The 15,728-nt window shown below is 40.5% G+C and overlaps 1 protein-coding gene across 1 annotated transcript in view; it reads left to right on the top strand.

Annotated features, from left to right (window-relative positions):
* The window catches only part of LOC126236609 (tyrosine--tRNA ligase, mitochondrial), a 110,885-nt gene that overhangs the window by 69,530 nt on the left and 25,627 nt on the right, over window positions 1–15,728 (top strand). The window contains exon 7 of the mRNA XM_049946046.1: window positions 2,242–2,430. Coding sequence (XP_049802003.1) covers window positions 2,242–2,430 — 189 coding nt within the window. The remainder of the gene's footprint in view (window positions 1–2,241; window positions 2,431–15,728) is intronic.

Genomic DNA, 15,728 nt, shown 5'->3' with positions numbered 1-15,728 from the left:
GGGATCACCAATTTAGTATTGGAGGGCAGCGTGGAGGGTAAAAATCGTAGGGGGAGACCAAGAGATGAATACACTAAGGAGATTCAGAAGGATGTAGGTTGCAGTAGGTACTGGGAGATGAAGAAGGTTGCACAGGATAGAGTAGCATGGAGAGCTGCATCAAACCAGTCTCAGGACTGAAGACCACAACAACAACAACATACTTTTTTTACCATCATTCGAACGCTCTGGAAAAGACGCGTATAGTGATGTAATGCATGTTGCTATTGTGATTCAAACTTCGCTTAAAAGACGCTGGGAAATATTGTATGATTGAAGGTCTAGGCGGTCGGAAGCAGCTGCAGACCGTAAACACGCCTCACGCAACCCGCAGGCTGAGTTGCCGTGCTCTATATGCAACATGCACGGCCCATGCTACGTAGGTAAATCCTCATCTGCCCTCTTTTAAGCAAAGTTTGAATCACAACAGCAACATGCGTTGCATCACCATACGTGTCTTTTCCAGAGCGATCGAATGATGGTAAAAAAAGTGTGGCGTCCCATTTAAAAAATATGTACTTGCCTCATTATCTCAGTCAATATAAACGTTGTGATTATTGTGCATGTACCAACATATGTGCCCCATAGTCCGCTATGATTTGCCAAAAAACTGCATGCCAATACGTGCAATCACCCCCGGAATAAAGGGGGTGTTACATCTTACACGATCTCACCCAGTATATTCTTAAAAACAAAACTAGAAAATACATGTTGTTATTCATGAGACTGCTACCATATGGGGGTATTCTTCTGTATTATTGTCAGCACACTGGTATCTGGCAAGATGACACTGGCTGTCAACTCAGTCATGTGCAACACTTCTTGATGTGCCATACCTGTATGACTCTGTGTTGCCTTGAGGACGCATTTATATTTTTTAATGTTTTACTTGGTGTACAACTTCATACACAATGGTAAGGAGAAGCAGGCTACAGAGTGGTGGGAGCTGAAATGAGTAACAAACAAGTTAACACAGTAAACAGAAGATTTACTTAACTTGGGGTTCTCCAAGTGAACAAAGACTCTTTACAGATAATGCAGCAAGAAATAGAACCCAGCTCTCAGTGTCAACAAGAAAGAGGCTCTCCAAACTAAGGAGAAACGATGGTGTCATAGCAAAGAGGCTACGAGGGCAAGTGTGCTGTCTGGCTAACACTGGCCATCCTATATTGTGGTAGCCAGAGGGCACTCATGGCATTGAGCCACTGGAGGCTCAGCAGGTGTCCTCCATGGGTCCACTGAATTCTGCATGACTGCTATCAACACCAGATAGAAACTTCCAATTCCGTTGCTGACTTCAAGATGCCCTTGGGGTGGTATTGGTACGTGATACCTTTAGGCATTATAGGAATTTACTGTTATTACTTATGTAAAGGTGGTTTTATAATTTTTATATCCCAGTCTGTTACGATAGTACAAAAACAAATGTGCAGTTCATAGCACTGCATTATTTCATAGCCTGTGCACTGAGAGTATGTAAAAAAGAACTTACATAAAATGGTTAATTTACAATTACAGCTACAACAGTGTAACATTTTTATAATTTTTTGTAACCTTAGTGACCTGAAGATGGTAGCTTAGCCCTGGCAAAACTAGTAATGCAGAGTACATACAGGCAATCAAGGCGATAAAAACTTCATACCTGAAGTTTTCTTTACATTTAATTCATGATCACATTCTAGCTGACAATGTCAGGTATCTAGAATAACTGTGAGTCTGAAATTTGGACTATAAATACGACAAATTAAAAAGTTTGTTTCTTCATTTCAAGCTAAGGAACGAGCTCTACAATTGAAGTTTCTATAATGCAAAAACATGATGGTATTCGTTGTGTCACACAGAGAAGCTGCACCATAATTTTACAAGGCTGAGTTTTTGGAGAATAAATGGGATTTATATTCAGGCCATTATGGTATATTAACCCACTTTCCAGAATGTCAACCCATATGATCTGTTCCTCTTTCAATGTAAATTGGTCATCTGATACATTTCTCAATATATTTTATTTTTATTTGTTTACTTTATTTTTTGGTTGCTGTACACTTCATCAGCAGTAGCTACATTGCTTTGGCTGTTCTAAACTATGCACACTGAAGACTGTATCTTCTAATTATTTTGTGATTCCTCTCTGGATGGTCTCTGGCAGTTACGGAACAAATTTTTACGTAAATACAATGAAGCAAATGTTTATCTCTGTTGCAGAAAGTGGTCTTTCCTCGGCTTTACAAATAACTACTGCTCTCTACGACAAGGGAGTGGATGCTCTTAGCAAGATGTCTGCAGAAGATATTACACAGGTTTTTAAAGAAGCAAGAATGTGTGAACTTTTGCTGAAACCAGGCATGACAATTTATCAGTTAGCATTAGAAGCTGGCTGCTTTTGTACTGAAGGTTAGTGGATGTAATTTCATATTACTCATTTAGAAAACCTTCTCATTCAGAGGAGTAAACATTTTGAAATGTAGACTGAACAGATATATGCTGGCAAAGAGAATAATATTTTAGTGCATTGACAGTATTCAGTCAAAAAGTACACCAGAGCGGAATTGAATTGCAGGCAGTGAGAGTGTTATTGTTGCGAAGCAACCACAGCCAACAGGCGTTGCGAAGCAGAGCCAGCTGGACGTGGCATAGCAACAGCTGATGCTGCAGTTCCCTAGTGGGAGAACAGAAGTCTTTCCTCAATCGCCTCCACAGAAGTGTTTAGAGTACATGCCTTAAGCCCTACACAAGCTTAGTCTGGAGCGTATAAGTACTAAGCCATTCATATACTAAAATATTCTTGTCTCAGTATCACAGACTGTGCCATGAACCTTTGACTCCCGGAGCAATATCCCATAATACAGTATGACTGTTGTTCGACCAAGGGACGGGGCAGTGTGCCCTGAGTCACGAGAGCAGCTGCCACCAGAGCAGAGAGTCGCATGCTCGTAGGAAGGAGGTCACAGTTGCTTGCACAGTATGAGTATCATCAGCTGTGCCACACGCTGTCATCACAGTGCAGCCAGAGACACCACTGACAACAGCATTCAAGTGATGCCATGCTCAACCCTGCTCTTTGTTCTGTAAGCAATGCTGGACCTCTATTGTTTCGTGAGAGACAACTGGACATCTCCACCAAGCCATTCCTGATATACTACAGCTGATGACCAGAATAAAGAAGTTAATTAGACAAATCTACTGTCATACTGCCATCTCATTTCCTCTCCACAGATGATGACCCATAGGTCATCTAACACTGGTGTCAGATCATTGACATCACCTTCTTAGAGTAATTTCTGAACCAGCAGCATATGGTACAGTGAGTCCAAAAATTTTTGATTTTATTTGGGTGATTGAGAAAAGATTGACAGGTGTGCATTTGGTAAAGTAGATTTTGCTGTGAGTAGAGCACCATTCGATTTGTCTAGTTTTAGAGGTAATGGGATCAAGTTTGGTTAGTGCCTGTTAGAAGTGCACTGTTACCTTGAGGGCCACTCAGCGTCATGTACGGAATCAGTTCTAGTAAAATGTTATATATATGTAATTATGGGCATATATCTAGCAATGCCAGGGTTTGAGATGGCTCATGATTAGACATAAGAATTAAGTTAATGTATTTTGTTTTTTTGTCTTGTGAATGTTAGTTCTCAAAATAAGTGTTCTCAAGGACAACGCTTTAACAGAACTAGAGGCGCAAGGTGTGTCAAGAGCCGGAAGCAGTACGCATATCGTTAAGAAAGATAGTACAACCAACAGTGGATAGTACAGAACTGCGAGGGTTGGTAGAATTGCAGTCGTCACATCAGGGTGTATATTTGTCAGACACTTGTTTAACTGTTCCTTTTTCTGGCAAGGCAACTAAGAATGTGCAGGCCTGGCTGAGATGGAAGGTTGGTCTGATAAGGACTTAATGAGTGTTGCAAAATAGAGGGTAAGAGGGGAAGGTAAAATTTATGTAGGGTATACAGAAACTCTTAAGGGAGCCATAACATTCAAAGAATTTAAAGAATGTTTAATTCATAGATAAACGAAATGAAATAGTGCCCTACACTCTAGGAATAATTAGGGGTAATAATTAAAAGAAATACGGAAACTGTGGAATAGTTCTTGGATACAATAAAGAATACAGTTGGATACAATAAAGAAAATTAATGGATGTATCTATGAATTTGGACAGGATGCTGTAGTCAATGAAATTATTTTGCACGAAGCTAAGCAGAGGGTGCTCGATGGTTTTTTAAGAGAGTTGCTTGCGGAAGAGTCAAGAGATGTACGGACAGGCGGTCCAGCGGATTTGCGCACAGCAGTGTGGTTATCAATAGCTTGTGACGAGAATAATTTGTCGACTGGAATGCAGGGTAAATGGACAGTGTTTGCAGGTAATATAAAATGTTTCAGGAGTGGACGAACAGGGCATGTAAGGAGGCAGTGTCACCAGCCTCGAGGTGAAAACACCAACGGGAACCCTAGGTCCACCAGTGAACATTCCCACTAAGACTGGATGCTACGAAATCATATGCAGAAGTGGATTGTACTATAAGAGGAATAATAGGAAAAAAGAATTGCATGGACACAGGGGCGCATGTCAGTAGCCAGTAGTGATCCGGTGAAACATAAGCAAATAAGACCCACGACGGTACAGTTGCGTGGTGTGAAGAGTAAAGATGTCACAGCGTTAGGATTGGTGGACATAGACTTTTGCCTGGATACAGTTCAATTTAAACAATGTGTAGAGATTGTGCCACATGTGAGTGAGGGCTGTGACATGATTCTAGGATTAGATTTCTTATATCATTGTGCCATAATCGATCTTCAGCAACATAGGGCGGAACTTGACGGAAAAGTGTTTCAGTTAGTTGAAGCCATTGCCAGTGAGCAATGTTGCAAAGGGAGTCTGTCGCGAACCGATTTAACCATGAAAGATCACACTAAGACTTGGTTTGCCTGATTGTGTACCTAAGGGTACTGGGAAGTTACTTTGGGGATGTGTTGAGGTTGTTGGTAGGAATTTTGTGTGTGGGGCAGCTGTTAGAAGAGAATGAAGTATTAGATCAGGCGGATTGCTTTGTCAAAAGAGGTATTGTATGCATACAAGAAATAAAGGCTCAAAAGAAGGTATCTATTTTTATAGATAATTTTAGCACATAGGACGTAGGTTTAATAAAGGGGTTGTTAATTGTAATATGGATATCCTGCAGGAAGAAGAGTGGGACATGAAGTGTCTCTGCAACAGACAAAGCTGAAATTGCATTACAAGGAAAAGTGAAGCACCTAGAGGGAAACAACAGGAAATGAATGAAAAAATTAGTTTTGGTTTTTAGGGATTTATTTTTTTCCAAAAGGGCCATTATCAGCTATGCATATTACACAGCACTGCATATCAACGAGAAATGAATCACCAATCTACAGCACACCTTACAGAAAACCAAGGTACTTACAGCCAATTTTGGAGGAATTTATCGATCAACAGCTGAAAGGTGGAATAACTGAAGAAAGTAATAGTGCATGGGGCAGGGGGGCAGGAAAAGTTATTGTGTCATAAAAATCAATGTATGGAACACAAAAGTATACGTTCTGTTGCGGTGACAGACATCTAAATGTGAAAACCATAATGGATGCGTACCCTTTGCCAATCATCACAGAAATCTTGGACCATTTAGGGCAATGCAGATTATTTTTCAACAATGGATTTGAAGAGTGGTTATTATACAGATATAAGTTTCACCCCCAGGATTGATACAAAACAGCATTTTCAACACCCTGGGGACACTACAAATACAGAAGAGTGCCACTTGGATTAAAAAAAAAATGCACCTGCAACGTTTCAGAGATTTTTTGATGGCGTACTCAGTGGTTTAAAACCACACCAATGCTTAGTTTAACTTGATGACATGGGAGTGATACAAAACTGCGTATGCAGTAATTAACTGAAATATCCCTAAGGTTAAAAGGAGAAAAGTTAACACTGAGTACAGAAAAGTGTAATTTTGTGATGAAAGAGGTAGCATACCTAGGTCATATCATAAGTAAAGATCAAGGTTAAGACAGACCCAAGATTGGTGAGAGCTGCACATAAATTTCCTGTACCAAATTGTCTAAAGGAGTTGCAGTCATTCGTCGGAGTCGCAAACTATTACTGCTGTTTGTGAGAGGATTTGCAGGTATTGCCAGACTGTAGACCCATTTGTTAAAATAGGGTACTAAATTTGTGTGGTCAGAAGAGTACTAGCATGCTTTTGAGGAGCTAAAAGAAGGTTTAACATCGAGCCTGATTTTCTGGATTTTAATAGAGTATTTATTATATCATGTGATGCATCAAACCATGCATGTGGCTTTGTGTTGTCAAAAGAGGTAGAAGTTGTGTAAGATCTGGTATCTTACACATAAAGAAAAGTAAATTCCACAGAAAGAAATTATTCCACAATGGAGAAAGAGATGTCAAGCCATACTGGTATTTATAGAGTCACATATTTCAAATACTATCAGTATGGTAAAAAGTTTGTGATAACAGACCATGTGAGGTTAAGATGGCTGTTGGGGTTAAGGCTGACACGATGTACAGTAAGACTAAGTGAATTTGATTTCGAAGTCATGTGTAAACCTGGGAAGAAGTTCAGAAATGTGGATGGCATAAGTAGAAAAGTAGCAGTATAACATATTGGAGGTAATGAGCATCAGGAATGGTGAACTGCACAGAGAACAGATGAAAATGTTGTTGTGGTCTTCAGTCCTGAGACTGGTTTGATGCAGCTCTCCATGCTAATCTATCCTGTGCAACCTTCTTCATCTCCCAGTACCTACTGCAACCTACATCCTTCTGAATCTGCTTAGTGTATTCATCTCTTGGTCTCCCTCTACGATTTTTACCCTCCACACTGCCCTCCAATGCTAAATTTGTGATCCCTTGATACCTCATGACATGTCCTACCAACCGATCCTTTCTTCTAGTCAAGTTGTGCCACAAACTTCTCTTCTCCCCAATCCTATTCAATACCTCCTCATTAGTTATGTGATCTACCCACCTAATCTTCAACATTCTTCTGTAGCACCACATTTCGAAAGCTTCTATTCTCTTCATGTCCAAACTATTTATTGTCCATGTTTCACTTCCATACATGGCTACACTCCATACAAATACTTTCAGAAACGACTTCCGGACACTTAAATCTATACTCGATGTTAACAAATTTCTCTTCTTCAGAAACGCTTTCCTCGTCATTGCCAGTCTACATTTTATATCCTCTCTACTTCGACCATCATCAGTTATTTTGCTCCCCAAATAGCAAAACTCCTTTACTACTTTAAGTGTCTCATTTCCTAATCTAATTCCCTCAGCATCACCCGACTTAATTCGACTACATTCCATTATCCTCGTTTTTCTTTTGTTGATGTTCATCTTATATCCTCTCTTCAAGACACCATCCATTCCATTCAACTGCTCTTCCAAGTCCTTTGCTGTCTCTGACAGAATTACAATGTCATCGGCAAACCTCAAAATTTTTATTTCTTCTCCCTGGATTTTAATACCTACTCCGAATTTTTCTTTTGTTTCCTTTACTGCTTGCTCAATATACAGACTGAATAACATCGGGGAGAGGCTACAACCTTGTCTCACACCCTTCCCAACCACTGCTTCCCTTTCATGCCCCTCGACTCTTATAACTGCCACCTGGTTTCTGTTCAAATTGTAAATAGCCTTTCGCTCCCTGTATTTTACCCCTACCACCTTTAGAATTTGAAAGAGAGTATTCCAGTCAACATTGTCAAAAGCTTTCTGCAAGTCTACAAATGCTAGAAATGTAGGTTTGCCTTTCCTTAATCTTTCTTCTAAGATAAGTCGTAAGGTCAGTATTGCCACATGTGTTCCAACATTTCTATGGAATCCAAACTGATCTTCCCCGAGATCGGCTTCTACCAGTTTTTCCATTCGTCTGTAAATAATTCGCATTAGTATTTTGCAGCTGTGGCTTATTAAACTGATAGTTCGGTAATTTTCACATCTGTCAACACCTGCTTTCTTTGGGATTGCAATTATTATATTCTTCTTGAAGTCTGAGGGTATTTCGCCTGTCTTGTACATCTTGCTCACCAGATGGTATAGTTTTGTCAGGACTGGCTCTCCCAAGGCCGTCAGTAGTTCTGATGGAATGTTGTCTACTCCTGGGGCCTTGTTTCTACTCAGGTCTTTCAGTGCTCTGTCAAACTCTTCACGTAGTATTGTATCTCCCATTTCATCTTCATCTACATCCTCTTCCATTTCCATAATATTGTCCTCAAGTACATCGCCCTTGTATAGACCCTCCATATACTCCTTCCCCCTTTCTGCTTTCCCCTCTTTGCTTAGAACTGGGTTTCCATCTGAGCTCTTGATATTCATACAAGTGGCTCTCTTTTCTCCAAAGGTCTCTTTAATTTTCCTGTAGGCAGTATCTATCTTACCCCTAGAGAGATAAGCCTCTACATCCTTACATTTGTCCTCTAGCCATGCCTGCTTAGCCACTTTGCACTTCCTGTCGATCTCATTTTTGAGACGTTTGTATTCCTTTTTGCCTGCTTCATTTACTGCATTTTTATATTTTCTCCTTTCATAAATGAAATTCAATATTTCTTCTGTTACCCAAGGATTTCTACTAGCCCTCGTGTTTTTACCTACTTGATCCTCTGCTGCCTTCACTACTTCATCCCTCAGAGCTACCCATTCGTCTTCTACTGTAGTTCTTTCCCCCATTCTTGTCAATTGTTCCCATATGCTGTCCCTGAAACTCTGTACAACCTCTGGTTTAGTCAGTTTATCCAGGTCTCATCTCCTTAAATTCCCACCTTTTTGCAATTTCTTCAGTTTTAATCTACAGTTCATAACCAATAGATTGTGGTCAGAGTCCACATCTGCCCCTGGAAATGTCCTACAATTTAAAACCTGGTTCCTAAATCTCTGTCTTACCATTATATAATCTATCTGATACCTTTTAGTATCTCCAGGATTCTTCCATATATACAACCTTCTTTTATGATTCTTGAACCAAGTGTTAGCTATGATTAAGTTATGCTCTGTGCAAAATTCTACCAGACGGCTTTCTCTTTCATTTCTTACCCCCAATCCATATTCACCTACTATGTTTCCTTCTCTCCGTTTTCCTACTGTCGAATTCCAGTCACCCATGACTATTAAATTTTCGTCTCCCTTCACTACCTGAATAATTTCTTTTATCTCATCATAGATTTCTTCAATTTCTTCGTCATCTGCAGAGCTAGTTGGCATATAAACTTGTACTACTGTAGTAGGCATGGGCTTTGTGTCTATCTTGGCCACTATAATACGTTCACTATGCTGTTTGTAGTAGCTTACCCACACTCCTATTTTTTTATTCATTATTAAACCTACTCCTGCATTACCCCTATTTGATTTTGTATTTATAACCCTGTATTCACCTGACCAGAAGTCTTGTTCCTCATGCCACCGAACTTCACTAATTGCCACTATATCTAACTTTAACCTATCCATTTCCTGTTTTAAATTTTCTAACCTACCTGCCCGATTAATGGATCTGACATTCCACGCTCCAATCCGTAGAACACCAGTTTTCTTTCTCCTGATAACGATGTTCTCTTGAGTAGTCCCCGCCCGGAGATCCGAATGGGGGACTATTTTACCTCCGGAATATTTTACCCAAGAGGACACCATCATCATTTAACCATATAGTAAAGCTGCATGCCCTCGGGAAAAATTACGGCTGTAGTTTCCCCTTGCTTTCAGCCGTTCGCAGTACCACAACAGCAAGACCGTTTTGGTTAGTGTTACAAGGCCAGATCAGTCAATCATCCAGACTGTTGCCCCTGCAACTACTGAAAAGGCTGCTGCCCCTCTTCAGGAACCACACGTTTGTCTGGCCTCTCAACAGACACCCCTCCGTTGTGGTTGCACCTACAGTACGGCTATCTGTATCGTTGAGGCATGCAAGCCTCCCCACCAATGGCAAGGTCCATGGTTCATGGGGGGAGGATGAAAACTGTAAGCAGTATTTCAAGCAGTCACAGTTTTGTATACAGGATGAGTTGCTATGGAGAGAAACCAAGTTGGGACTGTGGGTAGTGGTACCAGCAAGCTAAGGAATAGAGTGTTAAGAGAAGCTCATGGTCACATATTAGCTGGTCATGGAGGTTACAGTTCTACCAGCACAAAAGTAGCAGAAAGGTATTGGTGGAATAATGCATAGATGGTTGAAAACCATTATGTGGGGAATTGCATCGTGTGCTTAGAGAGTGGATTTGTGTCAAATGAGAGTATCGTTGCAGGACTTACTTGAAGCATTAGCACCAATCAAATTTCTGGGGACTGATGTTTTAGGCCCAGTCAATAAGACACTTGCAGGGAATAAGTTCAGACTCACAGTCATAGATCATTTTTCAAGATCCGTATAAATGATCGCGATGCCAAACCAGCAGGCAGCAACAGTGGCAGAGGCACTTGTGAATAATTGGATACTGAAGTTTGGAGTGCCTGAAACAATAATATCAGATCAGGAAATGAACTTAATATCAGATAAATTCAAGGAATTGTGTAAGTTATTGGATATGAAGAAGTTAAGGACAAGTCCTCTCCATCCACAAGCCAATGGAAGAAGTGAATGCTTGGATTCTATGTTGACTTACATCACACCAACTGGGACGTCTATTTAAAGTATGTAGTCTGTGCCTACAACTAAAATAAACACCACCAGCATAATACAGGGTTATCACTTTATGAAGTAGTACCATTCAACAAATTGAAAATGTAGAAAGGGGAGACTGGAGAGTCTGTTAAGGAATTTGCCAGAGTGATTAGGAAAATTTTGAATACAGTATGGAGGGCAAATACACAAACACTGCAGAAACAGGAAGAAGGAATAGGCCATACCGCAAGAATGCCATAGTATAAGGTTGGTCACTGTGTGATAATATCAACTTCGTATATGCTGAAGGGAAAAACAAAGAAGTTTTTGAAGTCTCAGGGGCCACACCAAGTGGTAGAAACTACATTGCCAGTAAATGTCTAGATTTTGTTGCCAACGAGAATGGCAATTTTGCATGTAGGGTGGTTGAACCTTTTCAAGGAAGTCCGTAAGTTATTCCAGGATAGGAGATGTGGACTGGAAAGGGAAAGTGAGGAGAAAGGTATCAGTAGATAAGCAAGAGGTTGTGAATGGAACGTTACCAAGGAACCCATATGGATTAAGGCATAGGAGAGTCATTTAATATTTCTTTTTTAGATTAGGTATAAATTCTGTGTAATTAGTATAAGCAGCTGCGGAGTAGCATTGAATTTATGGGAAGAAAATTGATAGGTATTGCTGTCTGCAGGTGAGGTGCAGTGAAGGCGAGATTGTGCAGTTCATAGTGGGACTACTGAGCTTTGTCAGGGTGGAAGCGTTTGGAGCCACCACCTGGAAGGGGGAGTACTGTTCACCAAGCAGGAAGACATAGTGATCACCACTCATTGCTAGGTGATACAGGTGGTATTCAGCACATGGGAGATGCATAACAAGGTGAGAAGATAGGAAGAAGCATTCGACAAATTCCTTCACAAATTCCTTCAGGAAACTGAAAGGTGTGGGATACTCACAGGAAGTGCTTGGGGTATGTGAGAGAGTTCATGGGAGTGTATGAGAAGTTAAGGAGACAGGTGACCCAGGTACTGAGGGTTAGTCTACATAAGCGAAGGAAGATGGGTGGAATCTATGCAGGAGGTTGGTTTGTATAAAAAAATATTTGGCACTGCTAATGAGGGAGACATTCGAAGGGTGAATGACATCATAGAATAGGTTGAGCAGTGGGCAAAGGGGAACAAAGCCGTGAGTGATTAGCAGACTATGCAGATGTATTGAATAACACATGACTACTACAACTACTGACTGGAGAAGTCAGCCAGAGTTATAGAAGAGGCAGTTAATCAGAATATGAGAGAGCTGCAAATCGAAGCAGAACTCTTAGGTAAGGAAGTAGTAATGACAAAATGTTTGCAGAACATAGAAGACAGTGTTTGGGAAGCACGAGGGAAAGTACCAGAACTACAGGAGGCTAGGCAGCAGGCTGTAAGAGATCAGTCAAGGGTAAACTTGCTGTCACCAGAGCTGTATTTAGAGGGTCTAAGGAAATTACAGAAGGAACCACCACTGGAGTTGCAATTGGTTTTAGAACCCGAGCACAAAAAATTTCTGTTTTATTTCAAGGTAGTCACAATATCGGTGAGAACTGATGGAGCAAAAGTTTACATTTCCATTTATGAGTGCTACATAGTGCATGCATATCCTGTCAAGTGGGGGATCCTGAAGAAATTTGTAAAAGTAAGAACACAGTGACCATTATTAATTGCAAAAGACAGGGGAAGAAGTGTAGAAATGGAGTAAGCAAAGTTATAAAAATGCTGTCAAGGGAAATCACAGTCTGTCCGAGTATGGTAATAAGAGAGGGGTAGGACTCCTGCACAGATAAACTGCTAATGGGACAAAAGGAGGTAAAAGAACGCAAGAAAGAACCGGAACTGTACATTCAGCAGGTCTAGGCATGTTGGTTGTACTCTACCTTTGACAAGATGGTAGTAGCGGCTAGTTCTTTTGAGAAGAGAAGCTTACTTCAGCAAAGAAGTTAGAATTAAAGAGGACTAGTTGTTATTAAAGGAAACAGTGTGCGAGATAATGGGGCCTACTTTCCATCTGCCCGCCATGATTTCAAGGGATAACTCCCCTGAATATTTCGCAACTTCATTTACCTTAGCCAGAGAGCCCATGGAAGTGCTACCTGCTGCAAATGTAACCAGCTTAAATCAAACTCTAGGGCCAGAATTAATGCAGTCCATAAATGCACTTCTGAACCAGCAGGAGAGACAAGTCTCCATGGAAACCTTAGTGCAGCATTTAAATTTATATTGGAAGAATTGTTATCAGAAGGACACAACATAGACTATTGTCATACCTACCACCACAGCGGCACTTGTTCTGCTGAGTGTAATATTTGTTTTGGTACGTAGTAGATGCAGCATAAAACTGATTTCAGACCCAGCTGTCGTTTGGATTCCAGTGGATTGGATATCCCAAGCATAAAAGCAGTAGAAGGAAGGTGAATGCAGAAGGGAGTAGTATTAAGGACAATTGATGCATTTTAGCTTATAAGTTTGGAACAGAGAGTTAGAAGTTATTATGCAAGAAGACTAGTAATCAAATAAGTTACATGATGTTTGAGTTAAGGGGCAGGGCAAAGTGCCCTGAAGAAATATGTAAGGTTAAGTGATACACTTAAGGAAACCAGTTGTTAGAATAATTCTTAAGAGCCAAAAGGACTGGTCATCAGGAACGCTAGTGTAAAGGATAATGTAATTTGGTCGTGTTAAAAAGGAAGATGATGTAGCATATCAACCATATTTGGTCAAAAAGTATGCCAGAGCAGAATTATGCTGCAACAGAGCCAGCACAGGCAGGCAATAGTCTTATGTGTTGCCAAGCAAAACAGGCTTTGCAAGCAGAGCCAGCTGGGCTCCATATAGCAACAACCAACACTGCAGTATGCTAGTGGAAGGACAGATGCCTTTCCTCATTTGCCACCACAGAAGTGTCTGGAGTACATGTCTTTAAGCCCTAAACTAATACAGTCTGGAGTGTATAAATACTCAGGCATTTGTTTACTAAAATAATTACATCTCATATCACAGCCTGCACCACATGCCTGCGACACTTGGAGCAACATCCTAAAATGCAGGACGGGGTCCACTGTTCAACCACAGGATGGGGAAGTGTGGCCAGATTCATGAGAGCAGCAACCGGCAGGGCAGAGAGCAGCTCACTCACTGGAAGGAGATAACGCCAGTCTCCACAGTTCTGTCAACTGCACTGGTGTCCAGTCATTATGTTCACAGCTACAGACATCACTGACAGTGACATTCAAGTTACATCACCCTCGTCCCCCTCTTTGCTCTGCCAGAAATGTGGGACGTCTATTATTTCGCATGAAAGGCAACTGAATGCCTCTACCAAGCTGTTCCTGATGTACTACGACCCAGGGCTGGAATAAATAAGTTAATTAAACAAATCTTCTGTCGTCCTGACATCTCATTTTGCTCTCCATGGGTGAAATCCATGTGTCATATAACAATATATAAGACTTTGAGTGATTATGTCTAATGCTGATGTGACATAGCAAATAAATAAAGAATGTGAGTTAGGATATTTACTGTTCCAAATGCAGTATTCACATGCTGAGCATTTGATGAAGCATAAACTGGGGAAAAAGAGGAGGTAATACTAGTTTTAATGAAATAAAATATGGAGTATGAGCTGCTTGTACATCTGTAGAATACAACACTCTCTGATGTTGGGTTTTGTGCAAGTAAAGCTTTCACTAACCTGAAATTGACATTGGCTATTCAGATTTGGGCAGGATGCATTGATAGCCTCAGCATTTTATTTCCAATATTAAATCTCATTTCCAAACTTCTTGGTACCGTACTCCATTTGTCTTTTTTATTTGGATCATAGTGGATGTATTACATCAGATTATGTAGTTGGTACATCCTGCACATACCAGCCCCAGAAAATGATTATTTGGAGCTTGATTTTTTTCTGTAGAATTAACGCACACGGGCAACCTTTCTGCTTATTTTGGCTTGTAAATATCGGGCAAGGCTTATGTTTTTGTAAATATCGGGCAAGGCTTATGTTTCATATATTACAGACTGGATTTTTTATTGTAAAAATTACCAAAAAATTAATTCAATCAACTGCTATTATTATTATTATTATTATTATTATTTTATTATTATTGCTATTATCTTCTTGGATATGTGGTCCATCCACACTGATGAGCCAAAACATTATCACCACTGCCAACTGCAATGTCGGATGCCACCTGGTGGTGCTGCAGTCACATGACACGGTAAATATATGTAAGCAGAGTAGACAGACCAGGGATCATCCTGATGAAGGTATGGGCTGCAAATGAAATCTGCTGAGATAAGGGACTTTGAAAAAGGGCAGATTATTATTACTCAGAGCGTGTGAACGAGTTTCTCGAAAACGGTGAAGATGGTCGAATGTTCATGTGCTACTGTTGTGAGCTTGTATGGAAAGAAGTAGAAGGACAGTGAAACTAACACTTGGTGCTTAATTAGGGCCAGCCACAACATGCGAAACTTCATGTATGCAGCGTGTGTGGGCATGCCGAGGCCCAGCCTGTCACTCAGGTTTGCTCGCTCCTTCTCGGAAGTACTTGGAACAGCACAATATTTCATTTAGCATTGTGATGCAACATTTCTCAGTGGGCACAACTCTCTTAGTTTGGCAGAATCATGGTGTCATTGCTGTTTATCCTTCACTGTTTGTTCATGGTCTGAAGCACTTTCACAGGTCCAGTGGCTGTTTGCACAAAAAGAGGCAGTTTAGCACTCTATCATCACAGTCCTTTAAAATGAATGGGAATAACAATAGAGGGATGAGAAATCTTAATTCGCATAAGCAAGGAATGCTCCTTATATGCTATGAAACACCGTTACAGTACCATTCAGTGAGAATTTAAATATGAAAGAGCAAAAAATTACAACAATCGACAGACGTGATTCATTGTTCTGTACATCAAGAAGTACTCTATGGTAAATTTGCAGGCATGGCACACTTGAAGAAATTGATGGTATGAATGATAAATTTGCTGGAGTCGCACCCATTATTCCATTGTCAGTGGCAACA

This window comes from Schistocerca nitens, chromosome 2 (genome assembly GCF_023898315.1).
Source record: "Schistocerca nitens isolate TAMUIC-IGC-003100 chromosome 2, iqSchNite1.1, whole genome shotgun sequence".
In the NCBI taxonomy this organism is placed as follows: domain Eukaryota; kingdom Metazoa; phylum Arthropoda; class Insecta; order Orthoptera; family Acrididae; genus Schistocerca; species Schistocerca nitens.
This window is presented reverse-complemented; position numbering and strand designations above follow the sequence as displayed.